The following is a 17,562-nucleotide window of genomic DNA, read 5'->3' as shown; positions in this document are numbered from 1 at the left end:
GATCAAATAGCCAGTAAAAATATTTGCAAGTTTTAATTCCACTGCAGAAAAGTACACTTTTGACATGTCAACTGGCCCTGCTTTGCACTGCTTTGTTAATGTCCATTATGGGGTAAGAGTGTTAATGGATTTGTTTACATTAGTATGTATACAATGCAAACCGGACATATGACCTGTTTACTCTGCTTTAAACATGTGCTCACTACAAGAATGTGCATTTCCATTTGATGTGCACCAGCCATTTGATGTCTATATTCTCCACATGAATCCCCTTGCCACTGTTTACTGCCTCATCTGAATGTAATGCCATGGCTCACTTACTGCCTACGTATACAGTATCCCTACAACCCTTACTTTTTTAACCCTGATGAAGGACCCCGATTAAATCTATGAGTGCTGGATCCATTGCTTCTAACCTCAGTGTCTAACATAAGGAAGACTTGTTAATAATACCAAATGCTGCCTTGAGGTTTGCAAGCCCCATGCTTATGGAGCCCTTTGAAAGGGTTTCATATCTTATCATCAAAATCATAAGATGGAACCCCTGTTCAATAGTGGTAGGCCCTTGAGAGCTACACCCTGAACTGTGATCATAATGTCATTGTTGATCTCCCACTCATAAATCCTAGCCAGGGCAACTTTGAAGAAGACCTTTCCCAAAGCAGCCAGCGGGAGAAATAGACCTGTAATTTGCATGTCACTTCTGTTGCCTTTACAGTTTTGGTTTTTAAAGAGCCACTTATGATTCAAAACTCTTGCATTTGAGTACAGCTAGGAGGGTGGATTGGTTATTTACCCACCTCTGGCCATTCCCACCGAATTCTTGGCCCTTCCTGCCACAGCACTCCCTCCCATTGAGCGTCACATTGTTATTCCAAAGCTGTCTTTGGAGAGTTAATGACTTAATTGGAGCTGTAACAATGATACTGGTGTAATAATGTCTTAACAAAGTGTGCCTTCATCCACTTGATTTATAAATAGTATGCGCGTCCTTCACTGAAGTCTTGTTAAAAACAAGCATTGGCAAATCCAACAGTTTTGGCTTGGGTATATTTATTAAGGATTTGCTAGGCATGTTACTGCTGCTACCATTAGTGGCCCATTTGTAACATTGGGGCAGTGCCTGCCAAATACCTATCCCATGCCTACACAAAAGGTAAACCTGTTGCCATTGACAATGCTTGTTTAAAGATTGGAACTATTTCTGAGAGTCTCCAGGAATTGGGAATTGTCCCTGTCAGTAGCATTGAATTAAAAAATGAGCCTAAAGTAGGAAACCAGTCAGTTAAGGCAGATTTTATTAGGGCCTATGGAACTCCATCCGGCTCTGATAAAGAGAAGAGAGGGACCTGAAAAGGAATGACTCCAACAGTGGACTCCCCCCAGTTACTGCTCCCTTGTTTCATTGCCTGGGTTGTCCCATCATCTAAGCTGCCAGAGTGAGCCATTGCTTGGTCCAGGTATCACTGGAGATGTTACTCCAAACATTTGGGGGTTAACCCTTCATTCCCCAAGTTATCAGGGCCCATAACGCCTGAATGTTCTTCCCTGAAATCACCTTGGCCAAATTGTCCCAGGCTCTAGCAACACAAAGCTTCTTCCTGGAACAGATTAGCTCCTTGTACTACCTTCTGACCAAATGTGCAGCAAGATAGGACACTTCGTACACCTTTTTTCATTTTCCTGACTGTACTGGACAGTTTCTCCTCTTGCTGCACCATTCCCTGTCGAACTGCAGCAGCTTCTGAGGTACAAAACTCTTAGAAGGGTTAGTAGAAAGGGTCAAAAGATTGGCAATGAACTTAAGGGCTTCAGATGCTGCATCAATCAATGCTGAAGGGCCTTCAACATGGACCACTCCAAATATCACAGAATGCCAGAAAACATAACTTGGCGAAAGCTTGACAAATCAACTGGTGCCAACTTCATTCTATCCATCCACAAAACAAACAGTGTCCCATCCATGTGCACCTTTTCCTGCACTCTGTGTCGGTACAAGGAATGTATGATATGAAGAGGGTCATGATCACTTTCTACCCTCAACCCAACCTAGAAATCCCTAAAGATAGGCCCAGGTTTCAACAGACAAAAAGCAGTAATGAATTCTGGAGGGCGCCTATTGGGCATAAAAGGTCTTTGCTGCTGGAATGTCCTTAGGCGATTTTCTGTTGTCAATCAAGTCGAAGGTACCTTCAGTAGGCAACAGTTTGTTTGGCAACCTGAGTTATGTTGCTCCAACTCTCTAAATGCTTGCAAGTAGCTGGGCAATAATAAGTATGCATAAAATAAGCCAACATGCTCTTAACTGGGGAACTGCATTCCTTAGACTTCCTTTTCACTTTCTTTCTTAGAAACTCCACTTACTTACAGGCCGAGGGAGGATAGCCTCATTCATGTCTGAGGATTATACACGTAAACTGCGGACCTGAGATATAGAAGATATTGTTCATCACATAGATCACAGTGCATCCTTTCTAATCAGACTATTCCTGCCAGTGTACATCTTTTCTCTTTGCCTCTCACCCCTGAGAGCTCTTAATTAGAAATACAATAACAAAGACCTGTGACACTGTTTTAGTTGGACTGTTTTTTCGAACACTAGGAACTTCTGCAATTATTTAACATTTAGATAGAAGACTTCATTTCCCTGCCAACTTGTAGCGTGAATTAATGACGCAAGTGTTGTATGTTATACTGTCATAAGAGAGCTGCGTCACTGTGGAGCACTGAAGTAAAGCCTCCTTTGCCTCTTCTTCCTGGTTGCGCTAGAGCTCTTGTGCACGACACCTCAACAAAATTCGGAAATGGCTTGGAATGACTTTGTTGTTCTCTCGCTCTTTATTCCTCCTTCGGCTACTTCGTCATATAATCAATTGATGGTTACCATGCTTAAGGTTAGTACCTCTGTCCGTCATTTCGATATGGTATACAAATACCTAATGCTTTATCAAGCAAACTTGCGACGTGATTGTCTCGTGACTTCAGCTCAACCAACCTTAACCCAAATGAACGATAACCCAGGCAGTGCTGGGTTTGTTTCAGCTTCCAGTAACGCACTTTTCATTTACTTCGAAAGGACACACGTTTATGTAGACAAGCCGAGTAGCATTAAATAAACAGTTGGGATAGCGCTTCTATTTCACATGTCCTACTTTTGCACTCAAGATTAGTATGACCTACCAGTTTGTGGCACTCTTAACACACTGGTGATAAAGCGTTGCACATAGAGTCATAATTGATGGAAATAGTAACATGCTAAATATTAAGACAAGAGGTGGGTATACCTGGTGTGAGTGGTTATAGCTCTTGACCCCAAAAAAGATCTACTACTATATAGTGTCCTAGTATATTGTTCCTACTATGCTTAATGTATGATTTATTTTGTGGTTTCCTCTGAATATTGGAGCATGGGTTTACAGACATGACGCATGCACCCTTAATGTCAGTTCAAAAGCATAGCAAATATTCTGTTTCCCAATGCACCATTATCGTATTGAATTTCTACGGACGATACATCTTTAGAAAGGGCATGTGCCCTTTGTCGAGTGACAATTCAATGTCCTGGTAATGCTTGCTAATCTTGCAGTGGTTACTGCCCAACATGGGCCCATGAATATAAATGAAAATGAAAACGCATTGCATGTGCACTCACAATTCTGGGCATCGTGCCTAGCATGTTGCCATAAACAAGATAAGCGAGCATTACCAGGATATTGGGGTACATCGCTTTTCAAAATAAACCAATCAAAGAATACACTCAAAACCCTCCTTTTCATAGTTTGACGCAAACATGACATTGTTTAAAAATGTAAATGAAAGAACAGCGGTCCGCACACTCCAAACTCATTCTTACAGCAATTTAAAAAAATACTATTTTTTAAAAAATTCCAATAATTTTAAATATTTTGGCGATGAGAACTGTAAATATATCCTCCACCTAAGATCTAAATAAAATAAAAAACACATGTTTGATTGAAAAAACTATCCAGGACACAGTTTCACTCTGTCTGTGACCAAATAGACTACTCGGACAAATATGCATTTGCAATGTAAATTCAGACAGCGCCTAGTTAGTTTACCTGTTATTTTTACAATTGAAATAGATTACATATAGAAAAAATGACATAAAGAAAAAATTAAAATTGTTCATAAACACCAAGAAGATGTATTTGTATGCTACTAATTAACCAATCACATCAGACAGCACAATTCTATAAGAAGAGTTCTTGATGTTTAAGAAACATTTTCCTGATGCAGGTTTTAATTAGTGCTGTCTGAACATTTAAAAGTACAGTAAGTTGTTGATGAATCTGCAAACACGGATTTTGGTAGAACGTTAGCAATGGAGCTGAAAAAATGCACACCCATACATCTTGAAGTCCCTGAAAATCGGGTCTAAGCTCACCTGTCAGGTTAGTGAACTTTCCTGAATTTAGGAGCTATGTTGGTGAAGACTAAAGCAATGGAGCATGGTGGTAGGATAATGGTGGGACACTGCACAACATAGGGCTCCCTTGTCCTGCTGACATTAACAGATATAACCACCAAAGTGTAATAACAATGAGGAGAAAGATTTTAGCATATTACAGGTTGACGATCCTACATTCTCAGGTATGGAATCGAGGATGGAGAATATCTAGCTCTACTTTTGTGGCAAACCTGTGCTTGTCTAATTTATCGACTTAGACCAAATAGAACTGAAATGCATCCAATCACATGACCTTTGTGTGTCATTTCAGGCAGAATGTTAAATTGATGTCAAGTACCTTAAAAATGTTTCTGTTGTCTAACTTTGTATGCTCTTTTTTTTTAGATAGTGCAAATGAACAATTACTGTGGCATTGGAATTGATGCAGAGATGTCCTTGGACTTCCATCAGGCAAGAGAAGAAGAACCTGGCAAATTTAATAGCAGGTATTCCTTTGGCTAAGCTATTTTTAATCTCTGGCTATTTAATCAATGCCACCTCATATCCTAATATAATATCAGTCATAATTCCTTTATTCAACATTGTGCCTTCAGGTACATGACAAAAAGACTAAGCAATCATAAATAAATACATTATAATGTCATTCAGTGAATTCGCACAAGAGAAATTAGATTTTTAAGATATATTAGAGCTCAATACAGAAACTGTACTGCAATTATTTGCATGTTTTGTGATAAGCAGACCGATTTTTCCACTTGCTTTCTAAGCTAATACTTATTTGGTGGCGTATTACAATAACCTCAAACACATTTGATTGGCTTGTGTCTAGTTTTGATATTTGAAGGTGTATTCCAATTACCAACTTAATAACTTGTGTACTCTAACACTGATCCTGATGCACACAAATAGTCATTCTCTCCCTTTCCCCTTTTCCCATCTCCTCCCCTCCGCCCTCTACTTTCTTCTAAGTACTTACTCTATCAGAATTGTCCCTGGACCTAGTATGATAAGGACCCTGTCGGTCTCCTCCCCCTCCCCTTACTTGTTGTTTTTCCTAACCCCTCCACCCCCCTCCAGCACTATCTGAAATGTCGTCAGGCTTAGTACAATAGTCGCTTGTTTTGTTCCTCCCCTTCCTTTCTACACTCTTCTCCCTCATCTTTTGTTTTTCTCTGGCTCTGCCAGAAATGTCATCAGGCCTAGTACGGTAGTTGCCTGTCTGTTTCCATTTCCTTCCTACTCTACCCTCCTTTACTTATCTATCTCTTAGCTCTTGCACTATCTGAAATGTTGTAATGCTGAGTATGATGGTTAATTTTACATCCTTACTGTTCATGGCCTGTAAGAATGTCATTGTATTTTCCCTTGTTCCCTTCCTTGCCTTGAAGCACTTTGAAACACATTGTGTATAGGCGCTATATAAATAAACTATCATATCATATCACCAAGATGGACATCATGGCTGTAGAAATAGAAGCTTTTTTTCCAAGTTCTTTGGCTGTTTGTCGCATGAGTATCTTGCCCACCGTGTACTCCATTGCTGCCAAATCCACATTGTCTTAAAACAAACTGTAACAAAAAATGTCAACTTCAAACTTTTTTACTTTTCCCAGATTTCACAACAAAGGTGTCTACGTCAAGGTGGGCCTGCAGAAGTTAAGCCACACCAGAAACCTTCACAAAGACATCAAACTCCAAGTAAACCATCAGGAAGTGGAGCTTCCAAACATCGAGGGCCTCATATTCCTTAACATCCCCAGGTAGCATGTTCAAATTAGTTTTGTCAGTTTCTCCTTTACTTTATGATGTGATGGGCACATATAATATTCACTTAGATTCTGATCAGCGCCGTTCCTTGAAATTGTTTTCTGTTTTTGCACTAATTGTTTCATTAATTATGCTTCATTGGTCACTGGAATGCATTTACACATCAAAAGTTGACCTACATGTAACCAACCATCCCAGAGCAATCTGCACAGGCACCAACAGAGACTTGATCTTCTGCAGTGGTTCTTGCACTTTGGTTGGGATCATATACATTACTCACTACTTGCATCACTATTTTGTATGCCAGAGTTTGTTTTGAGAGGTGTACATTGTACCCCCTGTATTTAGTTGTTAGGAGTAAAATGAATTCGCAGGCAGTAATTTTTACCTGTGTGAACTTTTATTTATCCTTTCCGTGCCTTGCTTTTCCTCTTTACTTGCTATTATCATTTTTTTTCTCGCTGTCTGCTCTACATTTGTCTTTATGCATCTCAGTGTATATGTATGCCTCTTCCTCCTTGTTTTTTCACTTCACCTGTGTTGTGGTTTCTGTCACTATCTCTCAAGCTGTTTTTGCTATTTTTTGTGATTTATTTCTTTGTATTGGTTGTTTAGTGTGAGGACCAGTTCCCCATGCTTGAGAATGTCCCATTATTTGTTAGACTTGGTAGGGAATTCCTTTGTAGAGCAGAGCAAGCAAGGCATTTTTCATATATAATGCACTTAATAAAATGGCATATTTTGCCAAATCACCAAGCAGTTGTCTGCCTCACATTACTGACCCCTCACATATGGTGTCAGCAGTGGGATCAGAATCAGCTGATACAAACTTGGGATCCACAATGTATTTGTCAGATTCTGATCAAACTGAGGCTGAGTCAGAGAAAGGTTGGTCTGAGCCTATTCCCCCTACTCGTGCCACTTGAACTTCCCATCCAAACCCTGGTTCTCATTCCTCCCTTAGTAGGGAGGAAAGGAGCTTTGATTCCTTTTCCATCAAAGGAGTTAGGAAAATAAGAGAAGCCCCTTGCAATCAGTGGCCTCCTAAGATGAATGTAGGAGTAACATTTTTCAAAATCTCAGACCAGGCTATTCGTCCTAAAAGACAATGGACCTCATCACAAGTGGGTGGTATCCCAGCGGTAAATCTGCTGGGATACTGCCCAATGCAAATAGCTTTACTGCAACTCGGGCTGGCGCTATTGGCGCTGGATCACGAGTTGCAGTGGGGCGGTAAGTCCCTATTCAAATTGGGTACATTGGACCCAAATGGGCATTTTCTGCGATATTACCGCGGCACTAATAGTGCCACGGTAATAGCACCAAAAATGGGAAGAGTGTGGCCAGATTTACCTCCAACATAAAGCTGGAGGTAAATATCAAATTTTCTGCCCAACTCGTAGCTGGGCAAGCAGTAATGCAGCGTATTAGCACTACCGGCGCATTTTCCTCACTCCGCCCAACTTGTGATGAGGCCCAATATGTTGAAGGGAAAGTTTGTCATCTATATTTCCCTCTGAATCATGTTGTACCAGGAAAGGACCAATTAATAGTGTCTTTGCTATTAGAGGTAGAATTTCCCATGTATGTCTCTTCCTATATCAAACCTGAACAAGGACTCGGATTTAAGATACATCCTCTCATCTCTATGGAAAAGAACTGAGACTTATGGTTCTCAATTTTTCAAACACTACTCATGAAATATGCTGAGGAGAGATATACTGGCTAAATTGATGTATGATGTTGCAGGGAAATCAGGGCATCAAGAGAAAAATGCCCCTGTAATTGCTTTGGGTAACCATGGATTTCTTTTTTTACCTGTGAACTTTGATACTTTTTCTAGTCTGAGAAAAAAGGAGAACCATGAGAACACCAGGTTATATTTTATGAAGGAAGAGAGTGGTTGCCCTAATTTTGAACCCCTTTTTAAGGAGAAACGGGAACACTCTCAGACTACCATGTGATACTGTTTTGATAAAGAGACCTCCTACCCATAATTTGAACCTCTTTATCAAGAGCATGCAAGTGATACTTGGGGTGTACAAGAAGAGCAAAACCCTGACTCTTCTGAGTAAACTATCAAATTTAATGATAGGAGATCAAATGTTTGTGCTTCTGAGACTACAAATGTTTCCACACCTGAGGATAAAGACAGAACTTTACCTCTAGCTTTTGATATGTCTCAGAAGTCCACCTCTAGAAGTTCACAGGAAAATACCTCTTATTTTAAAGATTTAAGTTTTTCCGAGAAGGATGCATCTCCTGAGTTACGGTGTTTGCGATGTGGAAGTTTTGAACACCATAAGTATAGATGTAGACCTCAGTGTCCATATAATGTATTAAAAGATGAGTGGGAAGAAGAAAAACAAGCCATCTCTGAGGATAGTATGTCATCTGTAAACTTGCCTAAAAACAGGAAGGGGGATCACTCAAATAATGTGTTGTGCTGGAGAGAAATCCAATTACAGAAGACCTGTAGTAATTCAAGATAAAATAATTTTGGCAAAGTTAGACACCAGAAGTGAAAACCCAGCTATACAAGCTACTCGTCTTCCATCTACTGGTAAAACTGTGAGCTACAAGGAAAGGAAGGGAGTCTTACGGGCAGAAGCAGGTTGTTCTTGTAGTAGTCTGACAGACGGAAGAGAGACAAAGAGGCTGCCCCCTTTGGGAAAGTCATTAAAAGGAAGAGTGCCTAGACTACATGTGAAAGTTGAAGTGTCTTGTCAAAACATACCTAATAATTCCAAAATACTGAGCAGTGGTAGTAATACTTTAACTATGGTGGCATATTAAGTTGTCAGCAGATGTCACATTGAAGTGGTTTGAAGCAGTAACTTATTGTGGGACAAAGGTGACTCTTCTCGTGGTACCAACAGTAGAAGTGTGGTTATTGAAAATAGAAGCAGGATCATTTGGACTAAAGGTGTCTGGTCTGAGTTACTCAAAACAGTGCAGGGATCTACTAAACAGATCACCAGTCATTCAAGAATGTTCTAATTGAATGTACTTTTTCAGGGATATGGTGCACATCTCCCTTTTTGACTTGGTCTATTAGAAAGTACTTCTTTACTGTTCCCTTATTGTATATGCCAGGATCAGATATTCTCACATTCGAGCCATGGGTCTTCTTTCTGCATCTGTAGTAAATACTGTTAGGCACACTTTTCAAGCAACACATTTCTTCTCTCTTGCTTACATATTTTGTCAGGCTGTCCTTTTGTTACCCACCAGCCATGGGTGGTCCTACTCACATAACTTCTCCTCCAACTTGATTTGAATTTTACCAGCACCTGTGGCATGATCCTCCAAAGGATCTTGGTTACTTATGTAGGCAAGATTCCGGTGAGTCTCTTGAAATACAGGGTCAACAGCTTTGTTGATCTATCTTTACCTGCCATGGTCTCGGTTGGTTTCTGAGATGTAGCCGCTGACTGTCTATTAACCTTTTCATCTGGTCTGGTCTCTTCCATTGTCTCTGTTGTAGCCCTTAGCAGGCACTTGGATTGATTTGAAAACCACCCCTAGAAAGGGTGTGCTATTCCTCTTTCCTCTCATCATTGTGGGGGGCAGCCCAGTCTGTGACTCTCTTTGCAGATTCATATGCCCCTTAATAGGGTAGCTGATTATTTTGATTATCCAATTCCATGTCTGATAGATTATTCCCACTTCACTCTAGCTGTGATTAATTATGTGTCTCTTTCCAACCAGAGTGGCTGCTTATTAGTCTCCTGTTGGTAATTAGTGCTGAGGTCCTGCGTGGTAGCAGATAAGACTTAAAAAGCTACACCACCACTTTGAAGTCAGACAGAAGTAGTGTTTCAGATAGACTGCTCTATGGCATTAGTTGGGGTCTGCCCAGCCTCTGCAGGACTGCTGACAAGGATATTGCTGTTTCTTATTACTCTGGGAAACAAATCATTGGGCAGTCTGCGAAGTGAGGGGCAAAAATGATGGCATATCCAGGTGGATGCCAAAGTGTCAGACAGAGGGCCAAACTTGCTACTCTTTCTCAACCACTGAGAATGGGAGGCATGACTTTGGATTGGAATGCGTCAAAACCCTTTACCCCGATTATGTGAATGTTATATTAGCAGGCCTGGGGATTGTATTGGAGAAGTTCTGGGGATTGCTATATAGACACCCCACAGGCCGTGCATCACACCTCAAGTGGGCGTCCCTGGTCCCCAGAGCACCTCTTTGTCCCAAATGAGGGTTATTCCATATGACTTTGTTACAGAGGACAAGGCCTATATAGCAGAACTAACACAGAATGAGATGGCAGCAGTTAGAGAAGGAGAGCAGCAGCAATCCAGAGTGACAAGCAACCAAGTCAGCAGCATGGGCTAGTCCAGAGGCAGAGTAGCCAACATGAGATGGTTTGGGTATTATGTGAGCTCGTGAGACACTGGACTACCTGCTGTTATAAGTATATAATATAAGAATATTAGGATCATGAGCGGCAAGCCAAAAACTAAGAGTAATTTCTCAACCTTAGTGGTATTGCATTGGTGATATTTTATTGGTGATATTTCATTGGTGGTAGGGGATAAGAATGGACTTACCAGGTCACCTGGAAACTGTAATATGGGGAATCAGATATTTGACTTGCTCCAGTTCACAGTGTTTTGGCATACCTTGTTTTTTACGGTCGGCAGTAGTAAAAATACCCCCTTATCTTTGTACCTGTTTATATGCCATTGCGAGTGACTAGAACACGCAATAAACAGACCAAAGCTGATCTAATCCTTTTCAGGTACATTATAAGCAATTAGGGTTCACAAGTAATACAAAACAGCATATGTAATGAGTTCATTATGTCATTTTCTGCAATACAGAAATGAAAGCACACATCGCTATTTCATAATTTCCCTTTTGCAGTGATAGCAGATTCCATTCTTCAGGCTAAAACAAAACTTCAAGCACATTTCATAGCAATGCTTCCCCCGCGATAAATAGTGTTTTCCCACAATGAACTTCAATCACCCTTTTAGTGATAGTTGGCCCACACTCTATCATCTTTGGCCTTGTAATGTAGCATTTGTCTTGGCAGCTTAAAGCCTTCAGTTATATTTGAAATCTGCTTCTTGGATGGTGAAGAAAAACACATGAGAATAGCTATCTATTCTTGTAATTGTAAAAAGCTACACACATCTCACTTGTACTCCATGATCACCTAAAGAATGCCTGAACAAACCCAGCAAAACATTTGCCAGATCCTCAGTCAGCCAAGGCAGCATGGTCCTCCGAGAGACATCCCTGACTCTCTCTGTACTTCCCTTTTTATGGCCTCTCTCTGTGATCTGCCCCTTGATGTATGTTTTCCTACAGAAAATGTAACAATTGCCTGCCTCTGACTGCAATGTTAGATGCCAATCAGACGCCACCTCGTCTGACCAAACCTCTAGAATCTTCCAGAGAACACATGTTTTGCCTGTCACATTTCCACAAAGATTCAGGGCAGCAAACAAATGCCAAAAAGTTACATTTCTCTATGCTGGATTCCTGCAGCAGAACATGACCAATGGAGCTACTTTGAACAATGTGGCTTTTTACATTCCACATCTTCTTTGCAGAAGCAGCTTTACATCTTGCATTTTTCAAGCAATGCCGCCGCACAGCCTGTGTTTGTGAACTCATTAATTGGGCCAATTTGTACCCATATTCTGCTCCAGTGAACTATGGACTGAGCTGTAAATATTAGCAAGGGATAAACAATTAGATGGTTAAGGGTTGGGGTTAATAATATTTAATCGTATGCTTCATTGCAAATCAGTCCATGCTATACCATGGTGTGGTGCACTATCCTACGGGATGGCTGCCATGCAAAGCTAGGTATAAATCTTTCTTTTTGCGTTGTCTTTTATACATTCACAGTACTGACTTGCACCAGATGCACATCAGAGTCTCACACCACTTGCTGTCCGAGGGTGAATTTTTGATGACATTTCTGTCCTTGCTAAAATCTGGAGCCTCTTTTTCTCTACATATTTTACATCTTTGGTGAAGTGTTTTTTTTCATCCATCCAGGTGACTCCTGTTCATCCAGCAGACTCAAGGATCCTAGGATCTGACAGCCGCATCCAGAAGTGCTGGAGGGGCAATAAGTTAGTCTCTAAATCAAAAGAGAAAGACAAATTAAGAACCAAGTAAACCAAACTCATTCATTTTCCCTGTCCTTTGAGGTTTACCCAAAATAAAACTGTAGATTAAGCAATATAACATATACACTATATACAATGATGATTTTTGAATCAAAGATATTTCTCCACGACCACCTCTAAATAACATATGCATTAAGCACAAAATACAATATGGCACCTCTTTTCATCTCTGACTATAAATAAGCATGTAGGTTAAACATAACACAATCCAACACAGCATTTTTAATCAAGGAACAATAGAAATAAATTAAGCATTAACTCTAAAGATTTAACATCCATTCAAAAAATCTGTTATTCTAATCATGCACCAGCCTGTGACACTTTCCAATCTGAAACTCTTGACTCATTTCAACCTTTTTAATAAATATTTGTACACTGTGTGCTCACAATTCCACTTATATACGCACCGGTTTCATCCCCACCACATTTTACATAAATCTTACAAATGTACTCACAGTTACTTAACTAATGTACTCTTCGTTTTCCCCATTTTTTCTACTTAAATCAATATTTACATTCTTACCTACTTACCTGCTATGGTGAATATCTTCGAGGTAACAGAGCTTAATTTCCTGAATGCAACTACATCTTTTATTCCCTACCAGCTTCGCCAATTTCTGTAAGCCTTCTTACTTCATGCTTTGGGTGTAATGGCTTGATTTGGTTAACATGAACAAATTGTTCCAAAGTCAACTCTCCCTCCTTTACAGCAATCCGGTAGACCACAGGTGAAACCTTAACTACAATTTTAAATGGCCCTCGTCAGGATGCGAGGAATTTGGCAATTGTATGTTTACCTTTCCCAAAGTCAAATTTATAGACTTGCTCACCTACTTCATATTCTCTCACAGGTGTCTTCCTGTCATAGTATGACTTTGCACTGTCAGCGGCTATTTCCATATTCCGCTGTGCACACGCAAATGCATGGTGCAAGTGCTTTCTTAGCCCTTCCACATATCCATGAATTGTGGCTGCATTTACCAGAACCTGTTCATTGGTCCGGTACAGTAAATGTTGTGGAAAAACCATCTTCTTGCCTGTTAGAATCTCATCCGGACTGGGGTTTGTGAATCTGGACAGTGTTGACCAAATAGCCATTAGCACCAGAGGGAGTCGCAAATCCCAAATACACCCAGCCTCAGCTACAAAGTTCTTTAAAATATCATCAATTGACCTGTTGCAACGTTCCACACCCCCAGAAGATGGCCAGTATGAAATGTGCAGTTTCCTTTTTACACCTAGGATTTGCCACATCTTTGTCATCACTGCAATGATGAAATAACTCCCACGGTCTGATTCTATCGTTTGAGGTAAACCAAACCTAGAGAAAACATGGTTGACTAGCAAAGTGGCTGCCATTTCCACACTGCAATAGGTGCCAAACTGCATTCCAGCCACTTGGACACTAAACGAGCGACCGTTAACAAATAACTGTTTCCCCGTCCTGACCTTTGCACGGGACCTACAAAACCGATTTGTAAATCTGACCATGGAAGTGTCAGACCTCTTTTCATTAATGGTGCACTGTGTGTTGCATTCCCTTGTATATAGCTTTACATCTTGGGACATGTGTGGCCAATTGGCGTATTCTTTTAAAATGTCCAAAGTTTTCTGGGAACCTCAGTTTCCTGCAGTTATGGCATCATGGGCATGATGTAGCATAAGTCCCCAAAAGGTAACACCCATTGGATTTGCCCTGACACAGATTCACAAATCATCAGTCTGTGCGGCAACCAGATTCTCTTTTTGTTCTTTAGCAACACCCTCAGTTCTTCTTTCCCTTTACAGTCCTCCTCAGTCATCACGCATATGGTTATATAAAGTAGGATATTCTTTTTGTGCCTTGACCAAGTCCTGATGTGAAGTATCAAAACTCCACTGTGTCACATGCTGATCAACTGCTCTATGAGTTTTGAAGCGCGTTATTGCATCCACCTGGATCTCCCCAGGTAGGTGCTCAATAGGAAACAACTCCCCATCAAAGCTCCAATCTTGCCTAACTGATCTGTCTTGTCATTCCCTTCCTTGTCTTCCCCTGGTGTTTTCAGATGGCATCGTCTCATCCTCCAATGAATGATCATGCCATTTTTTGACACAGGTTTTATCTATGATTTGAATCGTGTTGCCATGTTTGAGAGGTTTTTTGTGATCATTCCTCTCAATTTCCACCCGGGCATATATTCCACAAAACTATTTCAGGCATAATCAGAATCAGTGACTAAAACTATTTCTCTGAATTTATTTTCTACTGCGTTGAATACTGCCTTATAGATAGTGGCCTATTCTGCAGCCTGGCTGCTTTTGGGGACCAGCTCATGCTTACCCTTTGAATGCCATTATACTTGCCACTAATTCCTTTTCAGAATTATCTCCCATGTGTTAAGCACATCCATCTACATTCACAGTTGGGAGATCTTTGCATGTTTCTTCATTGAATGTCTTGTGTGGGGATTGTTAAAATTCTGTTAAATTTGTTTCTAGCTCTGTGTTTTCAGCTGCACAATCATGTAAGTCTGCGAGTCCCTGGGCAACTGAACTTTATTTATTCTGCCCATATCCACTTCCACTGGGAATCCCTGCAATGCCAATGTCCATGATGTGATTCTTGAATGGGCCAAATTCCCTGACCTGATTCTTTTTCTTTGTACAAATAGTAAAGGTTGACGGCTTGTTTCTACAATCACTCTTTCCCCTTGAATAATGGGGCGGAAATGTTGTAATGCCCAGACAGTGGTCAAAAGTGCCTTTTCACATTTGCTGAATTTAGTTTCTACCTGTGACAATGCCTTACTGGCATATTCAATGGTTTTTGTTATTTACATTGTGTTTTTAGTACAGGACCGCCGACATACATTGATCTGTGAAACCTATCTCAATGAATAAATCCTGGTTCTTTTTTGCATAAGCCAAACATGGGGCTTTCATCAAGCAGCCCTTTAACTTGGCTACCGCCTCAATTTGTTCCTTTACCCATATCCAGGGTACCCCTTGCTTCAGTAATTTAGTCAAAGGTTGTGTGATTTCTGCATAATCTTCAATGTATTTTCTGCTGTAACTTGTCATTCCTAGCACACTCTTTAAGCCTTTCAAATTGATGGGATCTTTTATCTTTTGAAAAGCTTCCACCATTCTCTTTTTTGGATTTAACCCCTGTTCTGTTACTTCATGCCCTAGAACATTCACCCTCTTTCTGCACCACTGTGCTTTATGTAAAGATGCTTTTGCTCCAACCTTTTGCAACTGACCAAGCACATGTCTAATTTCATTGAAGTGACTTTTTAACTTTCATTAGCACATCATCCACATCACTTCAGGGAGTTCTTTACTTAGGAATATCCCAAACTCACTTTCCCTATTGATACAGCCAAAGGAGGTCAGGGAACATGCATATATTGTAATCTGTTAAAGGAGAAGGCAAATATATTCTGTATATTTTTAGCTAATAGCACATACCAGTACCCAGCTGTAAGATCCAGAGTGGTAAATATATTTGACCCCTGAACTTGTGCAAGACCCTGATCAATAAATGGGAGAGGACATCTTGAAACAGGTACCCTCTTATTTAGTTCTCACAAGTCTGCACACAAGTGCCTTTGGCCATTGGCCCTCAGTACACCTAATATGGCAGTATTTGAAGTACTGTGAATAGGCCTAATGATGCCTCTGGATTCCAGATTTTTTTATTATTTCTGCCAGGGACTCCAGGCAGGCCAGGGGAAACCTATATTGTCACACAAATACTAGCTCCCTACATTATCCTTCAGGAAGTGTAGCAACATGTAAATCGGTCAGCCCACAGTTATAGGCATTTTGGCAAAAACCTCTTTGAGCTCCATAAATATCTTCCTCAACTGACCTCTCTCTTCATTTGTGGAAGCATCTGCAGCGATTTGTTTCTCTACTCCTTTAGAAAATTCTGGGAATCCTCCAAAGGAGGAACCTCTGTGGTTTACTCTAGTTGTGTGGCAGTGTCATTTTGGAGAGCTATTCTATTCTATTAAATTTTTATGAAGCGCCAACTCGCCCGTAGGCCTCGGAGCGCTCGTAAGACGTTAAAAACAGAAACATGAAATGCTGGAGGAGGCAAGGTCGCGGTAAGGGGGTGATTAAGGTCCAGGATAGAAAGGGGGTGGGGTACCAAAATTCCTCCTCCATCGAACAAGTGGGTTTTAAGGGCTCTCCCGAAATGGGCAGCAGATGGCAACTGTCTAATGGTCAGCAAAAGATTGTTCCAGATCCTTGCGCCCCATTCATTGAGGCTCAGGTCACCGTATTTCTTCAGTTTGAAGCGTGATTGCAGCAAAAGGTCCTTGTCATTGGATCGTAATGTTCGTCTGTGTGGCAGTCTCTTAATGTGTGCCTGCAGGTACCTGGGAGCAGTGACTTCGAGGCACTTGTATACCAGGCAAGATGCTTTAAATTGGACCAATTTGCCAATGTAAATTCCTCCAAGCTTTGGATACATGGTCCCTATGTCCTATGCCGCAGATGGCTCTAACAGCCACGTTTTGAATTGTTATTTTTTTAGATTTGCTGATGTAGTGCCAACCAATAATCCATTACAATAGTCCAGCCTAGAGTTAATGGTTGCTGCCGCTACAACAGCCCTGTTGGCTTCTGAGAGATATGGGTGAATCTGCCAGAACAAGTGGGTTGTGTACGTGCAGCTAGAGCTTACATAAGCAACATGCTTATTAAAGTTAAGGTTGCAGTCAGAGACCACCCCCAGTGTCTTAACATGGTTAGATACCCGAACATTTGTTCCTCCGACCAGAAAAGCTTTGTATTGAGGACCTAGAGTCTTATGTTTGGCTGCACTTCCAATTATTAAGCTCTCCGTCTTCTTATCATCCAATGCCAAAAAATTGTTACTCATCTAGACTTTAATGGCATCGAAGACTCCGGCAACCAACTGTGAGTCAGCCTCATAAGAGCCAGTAAATTCCAGGACAATCTGGGTGTCATCCGTATAGTTTGCATATTCGCCACCCAGTCTGTCCAGGAGATCAAAAACTAGCTTGGAATAGATGTTGTATAGCAGTGGCAACACACTGGATCATTTGGGGACACTGCAACAGAGGGAAACCTCCTCTGACTTGGCGTTCCCTCGTGCTACCTTGGCTCTCCTGGGTCCCAGATAAGATCTAAACCAGTTTGTCACTGATTTGGAGCATTTGCCCACCTCAGTTAGCCTGTCCGCTA

General features: G+C 40.9%; 1 protein-coding gene across 3 annotated transcripts in view; it reads left to right on the top strand.

The window, feature by feature from the left end:
* DGKQ (diacylglycerol kinase theta) overlaps nucleotides 1-17,562 on the top strand; it is a 1,656,676-nt gene that overhangs the window by 1,546,228 nt on the left and 92,886 nt on the right. For all 3 annotated transcript variants that reach the window (XM_069626394.1, XM_069626396.1, XM_069626395.1), the window contains 2 exons: nucleotides 4,814-4,914; nucleotides 6,043-6,189. In XM_069626394.1, coding sequence (XP_069482495.1) covers nucleotides 4,814-4,914; nucleotides 6,043-6,189 — 248 coding nt within the window. The remainder of the gene's footprint in view (nucleotides 1-4,813; nucleotides 4,915-6,042; nucleotides 6,190-17,562) is intronic.

The sequence above is a fragment of the Ambystoma mexicanum genome, chromosome 6p (assembly GCF_040938575.1).
Source record: "Ambystoma mexicanum isolate Mex_15411 chromosome 6p, UKY_AmexF1_1, whole genome shotgun sequence".
NCBI classification, from domain to species: domain Eukaryota; kingdom Metazoa; phylum Chordata; class Amphibia; order Caudata; family Ambystomatidae; genus Ambystoma; species Ambystoma mexicanum.
The sequence above is the reverse complement of the archived record's forward strand: the minus strand, read 5'-3'. Positions and strand labels throughout refer to the sequence as shown.